We start from the raw sequence: 19,626 nt of genomic DNA, 5'->3' as shown, positions 1-19,626 counted from the left end.
GTGAAATGTTTCCAAATTATTTTCTCCCTGTTACAAATACAATTTTTTTTAATATATTAGGGTTAGAAAGATTTGCAATACGTTCAGAAACAGATATACATTTGTAAACTCAATTACCTCCATGGAATTTGGGTCTCATTTATGTTTAAATGCTGCATAAAATAATTCAGCCAACTTCCATACATATAAATTCGTAAACCTGATGCTCTCTTTATGCAGGTAAAACTCGTTGTGACGCGATACTCAGTGTCCAAAGAATAACATCGCGATATAAGCTAGATCGCGATAACATATTTGTTCGAAAAACTTCCCCATAGAAAATGTGCAATGAAATTTCAATGTCATCAGTTTAAACTAACATCTTGATCATATATCGTTTGTTTTGTTCGCCTGGTTTCATCAGACATCAAATATACTTCAGTTTTGAATTGTATATATGCCAGTATGGCGGAATCGATGCACCGTGAAGTTATGGCAACATTAAACGCAGTGCTGGGATTACAAGTCTGCTAGGGATACGAATAACTGGTTTTTCTGAGAGCATGTATTTAGGATGTTAAAAGTAGAAGTCACCTTTAAATTGAAAAATGGGAGCCATGATGCCATCGCGTTTTAAGTGAAATCGCGTTGTAACGCGTTTTACACTTACATGGAAAATAAATCATTATTCAGTATTAATATAAATCTTTTCTTGTAGATTGCTAGAGTACAATGACATGTGTGTATATATTTTTAATATTCCATTTATTGTGCAGAGAGTTAAGTAGATTAGGACTAGAATAACAAATTAAATTATAATATTTAGTTGCCTCGTTTTAAGAGTAAGAACATCATCTCATTTTGGTTTTATGACAGTGTTTAGAGTACTTGATACTAGAAGCAAATCACTTTGTTATATTTGTGTTATCTATTTTTTAGTGCTTGTGTAGATTAGATTTTTCACCGTTTTCAATTTTTATGAACAACTTTTCAAAAGATCATTGTTTAATATTTACCTACCTACCTACACACACACGCACTCACGCACACACACACACTTACGAAGGTATACATACATACATACATACATACATACATACATACATACATACATACATACATACATACAAACATACATGTGTATGTACTACGTGTCTGGTGTATTTTCTTTTGGCTGATATGATGTTAGTCGAAATATTAAATTGCCCCCAATGTTGTAGAGTCGTTTCTTTTCTTCTAAATAACAATGAATGAAGTTATCTATTATTCATCACAAATTAGTTTTTTTCCACTTTTGTATCAATATCGATATGTCGATAGTTATTCACGAACTTAACATTGGACAGCTAGTTGTATTCTCTAAGCTGCTTGGGTTATTTGACTTCGAGTCTTTTGTAATGTACGTGAACAATTCATTCATCTCTTACTCTTACTTTATGATGACATATACGTGTGGGTTAGGATAGATTGTTTTAGGTATTTGTACAATTTTTAAATCAGTTTCTGAACAAAAGTTTATCTGCATTATTTTTATTTAATTTGTGTTTTGTCAGTTATGTATTACTCTGATCGTCTGTTTGTTCTCAAGTATAAAATCGCTTAAATGTTTTACTTTGTCATTAACCAGCTCTGCGTCAACGAAGCCTGCAGTTCCCGGAGAGAGAGACTGGAATCAATCGTATGTCTACAAAATGCTACATGAGGAAACGAAAACTGAGCGCCAAGTTTACCCCGGAAGCAAACAAGAGCCCACCCGTCACACGGAAATAAAAACACGTGACACATACGAAACGCAACGCCCCGGTGAAGAGCCACATCGAACTGTCAAAGAGACCTTTAGTACATCCTCTTTGCCTCCAAGGCTAGATGACGCTCTGGGAATGTCCGACTTCTAGAGAGATTTCACTGGATGTGGAAATGACCACCTATATCCATGTTTATGATTACTCATAACATGTATTAAGACAAAATAATGTTTAGAGTTTGTTTGCTTCTTGCACAGCTAGATTTTCTTCGTTTTGCACGTTGCGTATAATATTTATGATTCTTTTTTGCTACAAGTTTTATGTGATCAAGATATTTTTTCAATGGGGGAAAGGACTAGTTACATATTTTTATTAGTCTAGTATACCGCCTATGTATGGTCATTGACACTTGTTTCGTGTGGTTTACATTTTAATTTGTTTGATGAATTTAATCTACGTGTGAGGAGGAAGTAAATTGTTTGACTCCTATAGAGCTATTATTGTAAATAGGCCATTTCGTTTGGAAACAATATCAACATGTGAGTGGAAGTAATCAGTGTGGAATCCTTTTTTAATTTATTAAATTGCTTTGTACGGGCTAGTGCAATAGGAAAATTCCTCAGCTGTACCGGGAGAAAGTGTAAAATATTGTTCTTTATTTAATAATTTATTAAATGTAATTTAGCTTCATCGACTGATAATGATGAAGATCTACCAAGAATATTATAGAATTTCGGAGAGTAAGAAGAGAAGAAAATATTCGTTTCGAAATATATACTAAAAATTTAACATGTTATCAACAAATATAACATATTCCTGGGCCAGCTATCAGGCTCATCGTGTGTTGTTCTTTTGTGAGAAAGACTCCAAATTTGCAGAATTTATCGCAAATATTACGAAAGTGTGGCGTGAACCCACGTTTGCATTGGTTTAGATACATCTACTCTATTGGATTGTTTCTATAAAATAAGAAAAGTCATATGTCTAGACAACTGTTGAAAATGTATTCTAAATAATTTATTTACTTTTGAGTGCAGTGTACTAAGGGATACCCGTCATATGATTGTAGGTAAAAACAAATATGCATGGCAAATACGTGTATTGTCTAAATGCTATTAATAAAGTCACTGTGATCCTTTTCGTGTGCTCATTTATCATTGCTAAATATCCATCATTTCCATTCTGTCGCAATACACACATGCAAAAGGTCCATTTTACATTCATGCATTTCCACACGGTCTTCTGGTGGGAATGAAATAAATATTTTGGGTCACCATTTTCATATACTCATAACTGCAGTATAGCTATGTCTGACCTTTCAAAATAGTACGCATTATCCACCAGCGTGTAGCTGGTCTGACTTTTCGACACAGTACGCATTCACCAGCGTTTAGTCAGTCTGACCTTTTAAAACAGTACACATTATCCATCAGCATATAATCAGTCTGGCCTTTCAAAACAGTACGCATTATTCACCAGCGTGTAGTCCGTCTGACCATTCAAAACAGTACACATTATCCATCAGAGTATAATCAGTCGGATGCATTAACATATCACGTTGAGTTAATAGAATACATGTATAGTAGATGTGTGCGGTATTACCGGTATACCGGTTTACCGCAGTATCTTTTTCTGGCGGTGCGTACCACGATACATGTTTTATTACATCAGTTCTTCGGTGGTTTTCGTCCGTAAGGTGGTGGTGGCGGGTTTAACGCCATTTTTCAGCACACGATAAGCTATACATGGCGGCCAGTATTAATGGTGGAGGAAGAACCCGGGAAAACTCAAGAAAGAACCACCGACCCACGAGAAGCTATTGGCAAGCTTTCTCACATACCCACATTGCCTGAATCCGAGACTCGAACCGGCGCAGACAGAGGTGAGATGGCAGAGATCCGTAACGGATAGCGCTTTAGACCACTCGGCCACTCGGGGCCACTCGTCCATAGGGAATGAACGCAAGTTCCCTAGTAATCTTGTAACAGATTTAATGATATTAAAAAACTTTACAAAACAGTTTTATTTGTCGCAAATTAGTTTTGAATATTCCAGCTATATTATATTTATTCTACTTTTATAACATGTTTGACACGTATCACGTATGCCACCGTGGTGGCCAAATTTGATGTTGTGAAAGAAAGCAAACTTTGGGGAAAATAAATTTAATTATATACTAGAGTTTGCTGATGTTTCAGGTACATGTATTTTTGTAAGACTGCGAATCATCCTAAGATTTTCGGGACAGAAGTTGTTTTGACGTTTAGTTAGTTTTTCAGTTCCACTAAATATTTTCTTGTTTGCTGAGTGTGTTTTATGTTTACTGACCTAGCCTGGGCGTTGGCATCCAAATAAAAGTTTTCCTTCCTATTATATCAGTAGTGTAGCTAGAAAATTGTAGGCTTTAGTGTCAACCCTTTCATCTTTAGCATCAAGCTCTGGAAAATCAGAACAAGGTCTTCCACAGAGTGTCAGCCATAGTGCAAGTTTTAATCATTCCACTTTAGTTACAGGCTTTAGATTACAACTTATACAACAAATTACATACACATCATATCCATCTACCATAACGTACTAACCATTGGAGGGGGGGGGCTGCGATTTTCTCTGGACTGTAATATATTGTTTTCTTTCATACTAATATAATTACTTTAGTTTCAAATTGCATAATGGATATAATACGGTGATATTTTGTTATAATGCAGAACAATATATTTTCCAGCTATTGGTTTACGGATTTTTTTTTAAATGTCAGGCCTTTGCCTCAGAACATTAAAATGTTGGACCCTAATATAATTGCGGTATATCGTAATACGTAACGCAGTATGTACAGAAATACCGCGGTCTACCGTGGTACGTATCGCAGTATGTACAGAAATGCCGCGGTATACAGTCGTTGGTATCGCAGTATGTACAGAAATCCCGCGGTTTAAAATTGTTCGTGTTACCAACTCTAATGTATGGGATCTAATGGCACATCATCGTAATAGTGGCAAATAGGTGCTGGGGAAAATGTAGCACAATGGCAATGGTGCTATATTGAAGGGAAAAATGTAGGAAACGTCAAGACGAAGTATAAAAGCATACTTGCTTCCATGCCTATGATTTTTGTGTAAACTCATAACTTCATAGCTACTTTAATATAATCTTTAGTCAACATGACTCTCTCTCTCCGACCTATATTCAGTAATTAAAAATAACGAAGATGGTTGACTTACTTGTGGAAACAAAAGTAATGATTTGTACAGATTTCACATTTTTAGTAATTGTTAACTGTTATTAAGGGGGGGGGGAGTATCTTTAAATAATACTCTGATTGACATTAACGTATTAGAAAAAAATTCTCTTCCGCTTAAAAATGCATATATAAAAAAATTGGGGTGGGGTGGGGGTAGAAGCTTTCATCTGATCCGACACCACATGTATGCACCTTAATCCACCAGGAACACTGAATACACAAATTAAAGCTGATTAAATAACAAATGGAATTCTGCGCCGTATTTAGAACCTTCTGTTCATAAGCACACAGTATAAACCGTTTTTTTTTTCCAATCAGAGTATCCGAAGACATTTCCGCGACAAATTAACCTTGGATATATATTCAAATTTTATTCACAAAAACGAACCAATCACGTGACAAAATATAAACTCGCTATGTATACACAAAGTTTCAAATACGATACAAAAGCTACTTTCATCTAACAAAATTTTACATTGTTGTGCGAGAATTGTGTGCTGTCGGTTTTTTTGTTTTCCCTCAAAAGGGGAGAAAATCAATCATCTTAACGCAGTCAGGATGGAGAAAAAGGTTGTCATTAGCCTAGCATGATGTATACAGGCGTAACAGCCAACTGCATACGTTTCTGCACGCCTTCTGCAAGGAAGTATATATTAAACGACAAAAAGTAACGTCAGTAAATCCAGATACCGTCTAGTATTTTCCTTATATGACCACACCAGAGTTAAGGACAAGAGAGCTTTTCATAAATTTGTCAACAATAATCTTTTCCATAAAGACATCACAATATCAAATGTCGAAAGCTAGATGAATGGTAAACCGGACACATCTAGCGATCACAAATCATGCAACATGAAGGTGCAAAACGCACTTCTGTCTGTCACATTGTCACATACACACACATGATCTGTACAACACACGAAAGAAAAGAAAAGAAAAAGTATGCAATGCAAACAAAGTTTATTACACTGTAATTGAGACGAATGTTGAAGAAAATGTTTATATATATATATATCAAAATCATGAGAAGTATCTTTGTACGGCAAGTTTCGTTTCAGGTGTGTCTAGTGAGTGAGCAAGACTTAAAATGGGCCATATTAGATTTGGGATATGCTTAACGTTTTTCGGACAACTACTATCAAATCAAATAACATTCTAAGAAATCAGACGAGCATTACAGCGGTTTGATTATAAAAACGTTCATAAACGAAAAACGCGAAGGAAAATAGTGCTATCATGAATTTAATAGGCCCAAAATAGGAGGTATTTTTGTAAAACTTTCAAAGGAACATTATAGAAGTCCGCATGACTTTCTTCTCAGTTACAAAAGATCTCGTCTGACAGATTATTGGCTTTTTTAGATACATTCACACGACGGAAAGTAGTGTGACCTGATATTATTTGGGTCTTTATAAATACACTGACAAGACGACAAGCAAACGTTAAAACCAGTAGAAAAGTAGAAAAACTAAGAATATAAAGTAAGTGATTACAAAACTTTTAAAACAGTACAAAATGTGAGATTTTATGCAAATGTACTCAAATAAACAACTATAAAAGAGCATTGTATGAATATATTTCCAAACGAACTCAAAAACTTATTTTCCGGTCAGCTGAGTACTCTCCATGGAAACAGTCGTATCTTTACTGAGGACAAATACTAATTCTTTAAACAAACGAGTCCATTTTTTTAAAAGACTTACTGCAAACAGATTTTTTTGCTATAAAACGTGTATGATTAAATAAAGCAATAATTGGTATAAAATGATTATTATTCATGGCATTTTGTATCAGAGAAGCGAAAGCACATACAATTGAATTAGGTCATAACCGTTTTCAACATTTGATTAAATATATTTTTAGCAAAGGAAACGGTTCGTACATTTAGATCTCCATGTCTATCCATTTTTTCTCCCAGTTTCGTCTCTCCATCAATTTTTCCTCTTTCAAGCCCGGTGGGTCCGCAGATCGTTTCTTAAGGTCTGGAAAAAGGACAAACAGTATATCTTAGAAATATTTCAGATTGAGACCTTTTATGTTGTAATGCTATATGACTCATCATTCCGTCGCATCACTTTCTGATAGGATTGCATAGACTCAGTATGACCAAGAGCTCGTTATTGCTAAAACTTAGCAGCAACACTGATATTTTCCATTCTTTAATTGACTGAAATGATGCTTAATCATTCTTATTTCACACGTGATAAAAGAGTATGTCCTTCATAGTTTCCCAATGGTTTGTCGTCCACTACAGCCATTGCAGGATGATAAGTGACTTCCTCTAAACAACGGACGTTTGTGAAGCAAAATTATATGAAGATTGGAGATATTCGTTAAAACTACTCGATTATAATATGAACTAACTGATTTTGCACTCGACGTATCTTACTATAGACTCAAAGAGGAAAAAAGGAAAACCAATAGTATGAACATACGATGAGGAATATCCAGAACTTCATAGGGAGTGAGAGCAAATCTTGAGTGTTCCGGACATCCGTTATTGACGAAATCGCTGGCTGATGTCTCAACGATCTTTCTGACGGCGTCTTTACTGGCAGGAGATACCACGTAGATCTCTATCTTCGTTACGTTCGGGTTGTACAACATTACAGTCTGTCCCAAAATAAAAACAAAAACAAAGTGTGCATAGCGAAAATGCAGACACATATCAATAATTTTTGTTGTCAACACTAGGACCCTTTGTAGAGGTTGAGGTGGTTTACATGGATACCTTACAGCAACAGACAATACCAGAAACAAAATGTCTATACCTGAAATGATTGACTTCAAAAGTTCGGATTTTGGTTTATCAGCTTTTCAAGTGAAATCGCTTCGATGGCCTAGTGGTTAGAGCATCCACGTCGGATGTGGGAGGTCGAACCCCGGCTAAGTCAAACCAATAACTTTTTTTTTAAAATTGTGCCAACAGCTCCTTCGCTAGGCGCTCAGCATTAAGAGGTTAGTGCTAGGACTGGTCGGCCTGGTGTCAGGATAATGTGACCGGGCTACGTTAAAAAGCCATATCACACACACACACACACACACACACACACACACACAAATCGTTCCCATAATTCAGGTAATATAGGGTTACCTCGGATAAACTTAGTTTATCTGGCAGGTAGTGCTCTGTTACTTGTTCCTAATTAACATTATCTCGAGACAACTATGAATTACCTTGCTATTGTGCAATTAGAGGCAGGTATTTCTAATTACTTCATATACATTATACTTTACTGCTGGTAACGTCAACTAAAACAGCAAAATGTTTATTGTTTAAAAGCAGGTAATATATAATCAAACAGGTTAAAGTTACAGTTCCACGCTAGCAAGACTCGAACAAATGAGGCGAATAACAGCTAATATCGACTAGCTCTTATATATCAGCGCCCTAACCAATACAGCCATGCGCTCGTACCCCAAAAAGGACGAAACAAGGTCGAAGGGGGACGAGAACTCACCATACAGGCAAACTAAATGGTGTACTCAGCTTTATGCACATACATACAGGATTTATATTTAGAAATGCAAATTGATTACCTGACACTAATTCGCATTATTTGCAAGAAAATATACTTATCTGATTTTTTATGAATTCTGCGACAGTGATGTATACATTACCCTTGCAAGGTCGGTGATGCAAATTAAAACGCAAGCGAAATGCACAATCCCCCCCCCCCCGGTAATATATAATTTTATCTTATCTGGCAGGTGTCCGTATATTACCGGGACGTAATTGGCCTATATCTAGAGATTTAAAACTGACAGATAATGCAGATTTATCTATTTCGCATATATTTAATAACCTGATGATAATGCTAATTATTTTGCTCGCAAGATTCACAGAAGTCAGGTACTATGGATTAACCTTTGTTGTGTATATTTAATTTGCGTTGTTTGTTTGTTAGGGTTTTTTTAAAGTTATTTTTATTTATTTCATTATATGCTATTGTAATGTGAGATTGTATGTTATGTTGGACTTAACCTTGTCTAAAATAAAGTTTATTTTCTACTTGACCAGAACTATTTTATTTTTTTATTTAGTAAACAACTAATACAAGGATAATATTCTCTGTTTGTATGGATTTAATATCAGGATCATTATTAATAGAAGTAAACATGTTTATTTGGGTAAGGTTCTAGATTATTGAAATTCTACAACTTACTTGGTGTACCTGACATAGTCTAGGTAATATATTATAATTTTAGTAACAGATTTTCCAATAATAACCAACATTTTATTTTGTAAACATTTCAAGAAAGTTATTTTCCATTAAGTAAGTTGGAAGACTATATAATCTTGTTTATGAAAAGAATATTAATTCGTGCTTTAAGATCTAGCAGAATCACTTTTGTATTATTGTTGTGTCCAGAACTTTATATGGGCTGGAATTTATTTCTTCAGATTAATTAATTCAGTGATAATTTTCTCTGGAAATACAGAATACTCATAAAATAATAATATTCATGGACAGAGACATTCAATGGGGTTTTAAATAAATTCAAACCTGGAATTATATTATTGTGTTTCAACAAAAAGACTGGTGGTACAAAACACGATACAGGCCACCACAGTCACATCAACACCTTCAGCGTTGGACTTAGTTAAGATTTCCATTAAAGCTTTTTCAGAACTTTCAGTATTAGGACTTGTGTCTGTAAGTATAGGATTATTTTTGGGATTTAATTCTCAATACCGTAAGTTTTTTATTTTTAATTTTCACTTTTGCATTCTAGAAAAATAACGTATTTGTTGAATTTTACAAAGCTTGTTGCTTTTCACTCTTTTCTGTTACTTATTTTAAGAGTATAGACTCGTGACACCTTTGACGAACATAGTTTATCTAGCGTACAATTATGCATTACCTGACGCTAATTTGATCTCCAGGTAATTATAAATTCTTGATGGGTTTTTCGCGGTAGGTATATATGAAGTACCTTACATAATGTGAAATAACTGCCAGGTATTCCTGTATGAACTGATAACGAATTTTCATTTCAATAGTAAATCTTTTATAAGTTGCAATTTCACTGGTTAATTATTTTTAGCTCTAGTACTTGAATTGCTCACAATGTATACCATTATATTTTATTGTGTACTGATGTTCAGAGTTCAAAGTAAATAGTCACTTCTAAAATCTACATTTCAATTACTCTGGATAATGATAACATTCATCCAGATAGACCGCTTTAGTGGCCTAGTGGTTAGAGCGTCCGCCTTGGATGCGGGAGTTCGTGGATTCGATCTCCGGTCGAGTCATACCAAAAACTTACAAAACTGGAACTAACAGCTGCCTCGCTTGGCGCTCAGCATTAAGAGGTTAGTTTTAGGACTGGTCGGACTGGTGTCAGGATAATGTGACTGGGTGGGAAACGATGCTACGTGTCTGCGGCATGATGCCCCAGTGCTAGACATCACTACAAACTGCCACACTGTAGACATCGTAGTGATATAAATGAAAAATTGTTAAAGCTACGTTAAAAATCAAAATCACACACACACACACACACACATCCTAATAGTCATTCTGAATTTGAAGGAATCAGTATTGAGAAAGTTTAGTCGGAGGGGGACGGGTTACTTAGTTATTACAAGGGACAGTGTCAGGTAACACGAGTAACGTTAGTTTAGAAAGTTCCTGAGATCTCTGGTGTCATCGTTGATTTCATACAATATAATCCCACCACCACCATTATTTTCTCATAAGCATTTTGTTTCAAAATATCTTTTAAATAATGATGTAACTTAAAATCATCATAGATTAACGTTTTAAGTAAAATATGATAGTCATGAAGTGCACGCTTTGTAGTTGTTAACTATATTTCCGTGCTAATAACCATTACTCTTAATAGGACTCCGGTGTTGATCAGCCAAACTATAGATGAGGCCTATGGTACAATATGATGCCCGTGTTGATTAGGCAAGCTATAGGCGAGGCCTATGGTACACTATGATGCCCGTGTTGATTATCCAAGCTATAGGCGAGGCCTATGGTACACTATGATGGCCGTGTTGATTGGCCAAGCTATAGGCGAGACCTATGGTACAATATGATGCCCGTGTTGATTATCCAAGCTATAGGCGAGGCATGGTGTTCATTAGCCAGGATATCGATGATGCGTGTGTTTACAATATGACACCAATGTAGATTAGCCAAACGATAGACGAGGCCTGTGGTTACAATATACCACGTGTTTTTATTAGCCATGCTATAGACGAGGCCTGTGGTTACAACATGTCACGTGTCATCATTAGCAAAGCTATATACGAGGCCCAGAGATACATAATTGAAAAGCATACACAGTCCGTATATATATGTATGGTTCTTTGACATATGTATATTGCATCCTTATATATGTCAACATTTTTGGACATGGACTGTAATTATATTTGCTCCAAATTTGAACTTTAAATAGCGTTTATGTAACATTTGACTATAACATCAACTGATAATGCCAATAAATAATATTTGTTTAAACAGTATCTATTCGAGAGAACATCTTCACATTGATTTACAATAATACAAAATATGGGGTGAATGTAGAAAGCTGGCAACTTCTTGAAAACTGTCTCATCTATGATAGAGAAATATTTATAAATCAATAATTGTCTAATGACATAAAGTATACAGGTCATATATAAATATTAATAGAAACATGAACAATTCTAGTATATGTAATTATTTCAGAGATCATATGAAAGTAAGAACAGATGGATAATTTGATAATTATGTGAAGGCTTGCACTGCCATAAATATTTGCGCTGTAATTTCATCAGAGTATATAGCAATGCTTAAATATTATTTAAATATGAATCTGACTTACCTCAGTTAAAATCAAATTATCTACTTTTCCATTTCTAGAATGTCATGGTAACATTTTTAATAGTCATATAGAAATATATTACTAAACTCGAAAGTAAAAATATTGAAAGTATATAATGAGTAAAGAAATTTAAAAATAAAAAAACAAGAAAAAAGGAATGTATCTCATCTTACAATACGAAATAGTTCTTTTAATATGACGTATATTTTAAACATTTCATGTATTTCCATTACTAAATAAACCATTATGTTTTTTTTTGTTTATATACTCAGTTAATCATTTTAAATCTAGCAGGATTTTGTAAGTATGAAAGGAGAAATCATAAAAAAATAAAATATATCTATGTGTATATAGAACACACGTATTTTGTAGTTATAATGATATTTTCTTTGATGTCGGTAAGACACATGGTTTAGATATGATGTGACTTTAATTCAAAATGACCATTATGCATAAAGTTGTAATTGATATGAGTAATCTAATGGGAATCAAATTTAAAATTTCGTCGGAGAATGACACACATCTGCAATCAGGTATCTTAGTCCTACCCCCATCCCCCACCATTTAACATAGCTAAACTTTGAGTCTAAAATATTCGTTGGAGTGAATCTCAATGAAAAATTTAAATATTATTCATAAAACAGTGTGACGAGGGATTTTTCTTCTATTTCTTGTCTTATCTGTAATGGAATGTACGTCATACCTTGAGTGCAGTCTTCATGGAGGTCATTTCCGTGTCATCTTGAACCCAGAACTTGACCTTCCCTGTAGCGTGGATGCCGTACAACTCCTCAAGGATGGAGAAGACAGGTGTGGGGTTGTCTGCAGAGGAGTACAACTCCTCCTCTACACTCTTGGTAGGGTTAGGTCGGTATAGCAGTTCCGCTGAAGGGGCTAAATCCAGAACACGTTAGCAAAACAACAGAAAACCATAAGCATCGAAAATGGTCGATTTGAAACAGGTTTTAAATATTTGTAGGCTTTTAAGAATTATATTATCTGTTTGGAATTAATTTTAAATACTTCTGCTGTTCAGCTGGAGCGGATAACAACCGGAACGTTTTATTTAGTAAGTTAACTTTACAGTTAGATGGCTCAAAGTATGTGTTGGGAACGTTTAAAAAGTGGGAGCTTCTGGGACCCTCGTCCAACGATCTACTTGTTTACGTCCCAGGCCAACTCCGTCGCCCAAACGATACTAAACGATATTTCTGTATCCGTTCCTGTTCAATGCAGACCTAACAATTTTTTTTCTATTTTGGTATTTGTTTTTTATTTCTAAGCCTTGACTTATCGTGTCGTCAGTTGTGTTATAAAATTTGGCATGTGATATGCATCGTGCACTCAGTCTAAACAAGCCATTCACAGCAATACATTTTGATCTATTCACAGCAATACATTTTGATCCATTTGCAGCAATACATCTTAATACATTCACAACAATACATTTGGATCCATTCACAACAATACATCTTGATACATTCATGACCATACATTTTGTTCCATTCACAGCAATATACATGGATCCATTCACAGCAATACATCTTGATACATTCATGACCATACATTTTGTTCCATTCACAGCAATATACATGGATCCATTCACAGCAATACATCTTGATCCATTCACAGCAATACATCACAGCAATAAGATTTTCAGTTTCATCCGAATAATCGGTAAGCGAGTGCCCAAAGGGATAGCAAAGTGGTACTTTAATGGTCAAATTTGCACCAGCCTAGTTTGTACACAGCACAATAAACACCCACGGTAAAGATATAAGGACCAAACAAGGAAACTCGATTAATTGGGCCGCATATGTAACGTATTGATGAAAAGAGATTTTCATTGATGGGGATGGAAGTGAAATGTTTATTCCCAGATTTGAATGAGTGGGACTGTTCTCTGAACAAGTAATTAATAATGACCTTATTATTTTGACCTTGTAACTATGACCCTTAATGTATACAACGAGTGATATACCAAAGTACAGAGTACACACTATACATATATTGTATGTAAGCCATATACAAGTACACATACTTACATTTTCAACGGTGTTAAGGCTGACTACAGGAAATCGTGTATTGACGGAGGGAGTGAATTCTTCTTACATTATGTCCGCTATAAAATGTAGTTTTGCAGCTAATGCAGCTTTTCACAATCCTTTTGGAAATTTTTCATTTGTTTTTTTTTTTTATATAGTTTCTAATTTAATTTGTATTGATTAAATATATAAAATAGACGCCCGTGATTTCAACGTGCAAACATTGCATAGCTGGCCTCTCGAACAGTGAACGCGCGGCTGCGGCCATTCAATCACCAGCGAGTACATTAAAACTAATTGGGGAATAGACTACACGAAATGACGAACCCACAGGAGTTAATTCAAACAATTAATGGTTACACTGGACAACAAATTTTTACAAAAGTCATGTTACTGAAATAAAATTAGTCAATTCTTATCAATTTTTATGTGCTGAACACGAATATGACAGTCAAATTGCAAAATTGGCTCTAGTTTTTTTGTAATCTGCAAGAAACTAATGTTTACATAACGAAATGCATTCCAATAGTAAAAGGTCAACTGTAATAGCCTACCTATAAAAAATCAAGTCATTGACTACATCTTAGATTTCTTCGCCTGTCTCTTGTACAGCTGTTCGGGAGCATCTCTGAGGAGTGTCCAGCAGTAGTCAGCCAGCATTGTAGTGGACCATTTTCCCTGGTATCTTTGTTCCATTGTTGCGATATCTTGATGAAAACTTTCGCCGTGTTCATCACTAACAATACCACAGTTGCTAGGAAAGAAATCCAAATGGGAATGAAGGAAGTGAATCTTTAGAGACATATTGCAGCCAAGTTTCTTATACTTCATCAACATGTCTTCTACTAGTTCCTTATAGTTTTCTGCCCTAACATTTCCGAGGAAGTTTGTAGAAACTAGGCGAAAAGCATTCCATGCTTGTTTCACGTCACCTTCCAGCAAGTTGTTGAACCGGTCATCTTTGAAAAGCTCTCGAATCTGAGGACCCACAAAAACTCCCTCTTTAATCTTTGCTTCGCTGAGTCGAGGGAATTTTTCATGCAGGTATCGGAATGCTGGCAAAGTCCGGTCAATGGCTTTCACGAAGTTCTTCATCAAACCTAGTTTGATGTGAAGGGGTGGTAGCAAGATTTTCTGAGCCTTAACCAGAGCTGGGTGTTGGATATTCTTCTCTCCAATGGCTACATTCTGCCTGTGAGTCCATTCCTTCCTCATGTAGTGCATTTCCCTTGCTCGGCTATCCCACTCGCATAAGAAACACATGTATTTTGTATATCCTTGCTGCAGTCCCATTAAAAGGGCAACTACCTTCAAATCACCACAGAGGTGCCAGCTGTACTTGTTATACTCAATGGAATTCAGTAGCTGCCTTAAGTTATCGTATGTCTCTTTCATGTGGACAGCATACGCTACTGGAATAGATGGAAGAATGTTTCCATTGTGCAAAAGCACAGCCTTGAGACTCAGTTTCGAAGAGTCCACAAATAGTCTCCATTCTTGTGGGTCATGAGTGATTTTTAAAGCATTCATGAGGCCCTCAATATCGGAACAGAATATCAGATTACTTTCCTTTCTGAAGAAAGGCTCCAATTGCCGGTGGCGCTTTCGATATGCAGTAATTGTGACATCTTCTTCTAGAAGATTCCATTGTTGGAGTCTTGATCCTAGCAATTCTGCCTTGTTCTTTGATAAGTCCAAATCACGAATCAGGTCATTTAGTTCTTCCTGTGTTATTCTGTGTGGGGTTGATGATGCACCACAGTGAAAATCTGGATCACTGCATGCTGATGGACCAGGAGAAGAACAGGTCGACTCACCTTTGTCTTCGTCAGATGAATCAAGAGAATATTCTGCTGGAGGTTCTGGAATAGGAAGTCCCTCACCATGTGGAACTGGTCTCAATGCAGACGGAATGTTTGGGTAGACTATTCTCGACTTCTTTCGCTTCGTTATTCCGCCGGAAAGAGGAGGAACCAAGCAGAAGTAACAGTCATTTAGGTGGTTGCTTGGCTCTCTCCACACCATTGGGACTGCAAACGGCATTGATGACCTTTTGCAATTCAACCACTGTGAAAGCTGTGTTGTACATGTAGCACAGCATATATGCGGAGCCCAAGGCTTGTCTTGGTCACCAACCTTGCATCCGAAGTAAAGATGATATGCCTTCTTCACTTGAGAATTGATACTTTTCTTCTGGTTGGCAAATGTCACTTCCCCACAAATATAGCAAAAATTGTCCGCGGTATTAACACACTTTCGAGGCATTACTGTTCTTTATTGTACGTAAATGGATAAAATAATAAGTTTTATGTAACAGTAGCTTGAACTGTCTCGCACAACGTCTAAAATATTTTAAATGCTGAACCTATCTGATTGGGCTTTATATAGTACACTGCTTACGTCAGCTTCAGCAGCCGCCTGGCATTAGTATAATAGGCCTACACATGTATAGTACACTGCTGACGTCAACTTACTTCAGCAGCCGCATGGCATTAGTATTGCATTGCATCAGAAAATGATGCAATCAACTGTGGATGATGTGAGCATGATGGTATTATGCAATGTTACATCATTATTCCGGATGTTGCTGCAGTCCTACTGGAGAAATTTACACAGTGAAACATAGAAAATGAGGTATATGAATATCTTCAAAACGAGAGCCAATACAAATTTTTCACGGTTATATTCGTGTTCGGCACACCAAAATACTACAGATTAGGGCCTTTTCAAGTCAGTAATGATTTCACTGTTGACCAGTGTTATTTACAGTTGATCTAAGTCATTATTTTTTTTAACATACTAATACTACTGGCCATACGATTTTCTCTCTCTCTCTCTCTCTCTCTCTCTCTCTCTCTTGGAATGTAATGGGAGCACACATAAAATTGAAAGAAGTTAATAGCAGGAGACGAGAACAAGTACACTTACAACTACTTGTCTTTCATGCATATTTACTCACCGACCAGTGAGAACAGAGGCGCTTGCTCAATGCAGTGTTCACCGTTTTCACAAGCATAGCGGCGGGTGTTCATATTTTCTCGGGAATAGAAATTAGTGATGTCTGGACTCTTGTCATTATTCAAATCCCATGAAATCCAATGCAGGAAGTTATTACAGTGCTGTACCTTGTTCTCGTAGATACTCCCTGTACAAATGCAACATAGGGTCATAGAGCACTAGTCTCAGTAAGAATTACAAACAAACAAAAATATAAGTCCTTTTGCGCGACAAAAAGCCAACAAATTCGTTTTTATTATTATTAGAGTTGTTTTCTGGCATCCGGGTGTTTCTAGAGCTGTCTTTATTCGTTATTTTGAAGAATACTTTATTTCATGTACTTTCTTTCTCATACATAAGCAAAGAGATATAATGTAGCAGCTAAATATTGTATCCGTGATACACACAGTTAACTGAATAGAGTAGCCTACCGATATAAAATAGTTGTTCACCCAGAGCTCTGGCTAAACTACAGCTGTAATTGCTGATGCTTTAGACAGTTACTGATCTATGCTTATTTGACGTTATATTTTACGGGCAGGGTTTTAATCTGCTTAATTGATTAGTCACGTGTCCCTCAAATTTGCTCACATTAACTCTCTTTATGTTTTCTTAAATCAGTCCCCCAACACTTGTGTTTACGCTGTAATTTATTCATATAAATATTGCTTTCACCTCAAGAGAATATTTCACAGCAAATGTTTCTAACTATAAAATCTAAGTCTAAATTTGTTAAATATCTAAGCCATTCCAAATGTTTCTATGCTGAAGACAAACTTTCCGAATTTTAATCAACAAACCTCTCTTCTGGATATTTATCTACATAGAATCCAAACCTCTTGCCGAGAAAAAAACAAGAAAATTTAATACTGCAAGCTGTACCTTCAAGACAGGTTCCGCATATTTTAAAGCAGCCATCAAGTGCCGCAAGGACCTCGTCTTTGTCATGGTAATACCATTTCCGGTCTAGCATAGAGCGTATCTCGGCTACGACCTCCTCGCGGTGTGTAGCAGTTGACTGACAGAACGGAGTGGTATCCTGAGGTATACACTGGTTCTGCGTGGGCACTGAACGCCGACGTCGACGACGCTTGACGTGTTCAGGATGGTCATAATTGAAACTAATAGACTGACGTCTTGGTGGGTGGGAAAATAGGCAGGCTTGGTCCTTGTAGTCAGGATCAACGATTCGTTTATCTGGGAGAATTAATTTCAAGAAAAGTGCATATATCAAAGTTCTACAGCTGATTTTGTTTTAAAAGTAATATACACTGTGGTGTATCAAATTCTGACTGTAGCATGTAGAGAACACTCTATACTGCCAAAAATAAATTCTAAGTATTCAAAAAGAAATTTTCCATTCTCTGTTTAATAATGTACAGTTAAGAACCATTTTGATTTTGTTGCAGTAATCTTAATGTTTACAAAAGACTAAATTTAGATTTCATGAATGCTTGACAGAAATTTACCGTATTGGAACAATCATACACTAAGTAATTTATATTCATGTTTATCTGAGGGGAACGTGTTATGGACTATTATAACTGAAACAGGAAATTTTGTAGCAGTTGTCAGTTATGGTGCTGTTATCTTCCTTCTATAAGCTAACAACAGGAAATATTTCTTAAATGAACAAAATAAGTCAAATATCCTGGCATTTGTGTATATACTACGATGTTATCCTTTGCATTAAATTATATAAACTGATAGCGGTAAATCAGAACCTACTTATTGCTAAGTCATACAGGTTGTAGAATTCGTCCTCAAAATGTTCTTCGGACCATCCATCAGGTCGGACGTAGTCCTTGCTGGTCCAGAGGGAAAAACCCTCATCCATAACGAGGAAAACAGAGCTTTTGTACAATCCAAGGCTCAACCCTTTCCATTCACTTTCTGATGACTTATCGTGGACAAACAGGGGAGCACATTTTTGCACTGCGATGCGGGCCAATCTGGTGGCGTTATATCCAGCCGGGGACGCAGCGTCGTATGAAATGTCCAGGGCAATTCCAAGATTGTGAGTGTTGTAGCGCTTGTCCAGACGGTCAAACATGGAATTTTGCTCCGGATTTGCAAGGAAGGCTCTGTTGATGATGACGTTTATTTGGGGATCTGCAGATAATAAGCACGATGGATTAAATGAGGAATGTTGAACAAGAAAATATGGCATTAAAACCAACGGGAATAGTCCCAACATTATCTTCATCATTATGAAAAGAAGCACTCGTATCAGATTTATATTGATACGAATTTTGAAAACGCGTATTGTGCTAAGATAAAGCAATAAAACTTCCAATTTTAGGCAACACAAAGCGCTGCTATTTATCTGTAATAAGATAATGCATTAGTCTGGACAGTGTATATTTGCACAGACATGTAATGAGGTCACATCCACTTCTATCTTTATAACTGTCTCTTTCATATAGTAATACAAATGATTTAAGAAACTTATCATGAAATAATTAATGAACCTGACGGTGGTACACGTGATTCGAAATTAGATTAAAGTTAATCGAAAATTACAGAGATAAATAGTGTTCTACTTTGAAAGCAACGCGTTTACATGATTTAAATAATGAATAAGCATTTTCTCTGAAAACCAACATGCTGCCAAAAATATTATAAAATGAACATAATCATTTAAAAAATGGAATAAATATTAAAAGTGTTTCATAATCAATCTATTCATTGCATTGATGTCTACAACTATGATATCCATGATGACTTATCTCAACTAAGTCTGACTTTACTCAGAACGACTATTACCTCTAGCCCGCTAATATTTGAAGTTTGGGAT

At 35.9% G+C, this 19,626-nt stretch overlaps 2 protein-coding genes across 4 annotated transcripts in view; one reads left to right on the top strand and one right to left on the bottom strand.

Annotated features, from left to right (window-relative positions):
• Positions 1-2,862, top strand: part of LOC149803314 (uncharacterized) — a 93,559-nt gene extending 90,697 nt beyond the window's left edge. For all 3 annotated transcript variants that reach the window (XM_089953021.1, XM_089953022.1, XM_089953023.1), the window contains one exon: positions 1,607-2,862. In XM_089953021.1, the coding sequence (XP_089809147.1) occupies positions 1,607-1,874 (268 nt within the window). In that variant the 3' untranslated portion in view covers positions 1,875-2,862. The remainder of the gene's footprint in view (positions 1-1,606) is intronic.
• A 3,043-nt stretch (positions 2,863-5,905) lies between these two features.
• LOC149803312 (uncharacterized) overlaps positions 5,906-19,626 on the bottom strand; it is an 84,691-nt gene continuing 70,970 nt past the window's right edge. The window contains exons 12-17 of the mRNA XM_089953020.1: positions 18,558-18,941; positions 17,712-18,026; positions 16,792-16,977; positions 12,491-12,681; positions 7,398-7,575; positions 5,906-6,944 (exon numbers count right to left, since the gene is read on the bottom strand). Of these exons, the coding sequence (XP_089809146.1) occupies positions 6,847-6,944; positions 7,398-7,575; positions 12,491-12,681; positions 16,792-16,977; positions 17,712-18,026; positions 18,558-18,941 (1,352 nt within the window). The 3' untranslated portion in view covers positions 5,906-6,846. The remainder of the gene's footprint in view (positions 6,945-7,397; positions 7,576-12,490; positions 12,682-16,791; positions 16,978-17,711; positions 18,027-18,557; positions 18,942-19,626) is intronic.

This window comes from Sinohyriopsis cumingii, chromosome 3 (genome assembly GCF_028554795.1).
Source record: "Sinohyriopsis cumingii isolate HCF-2022 chromosome 3, ASM2855479v2, whole genome shotgun sequence".
Classification (NCBI taxonomy): domain Eukaryota; kingdom Metazoa; phylum Mollusca; class Bivalvia; order Unionida; family Unionidae; genus Sinohyriopsis; species Sinohyriopsis cumingii.
This window is presented reverse-complemented; position numbering and strand designations above follow the sequence as displayed.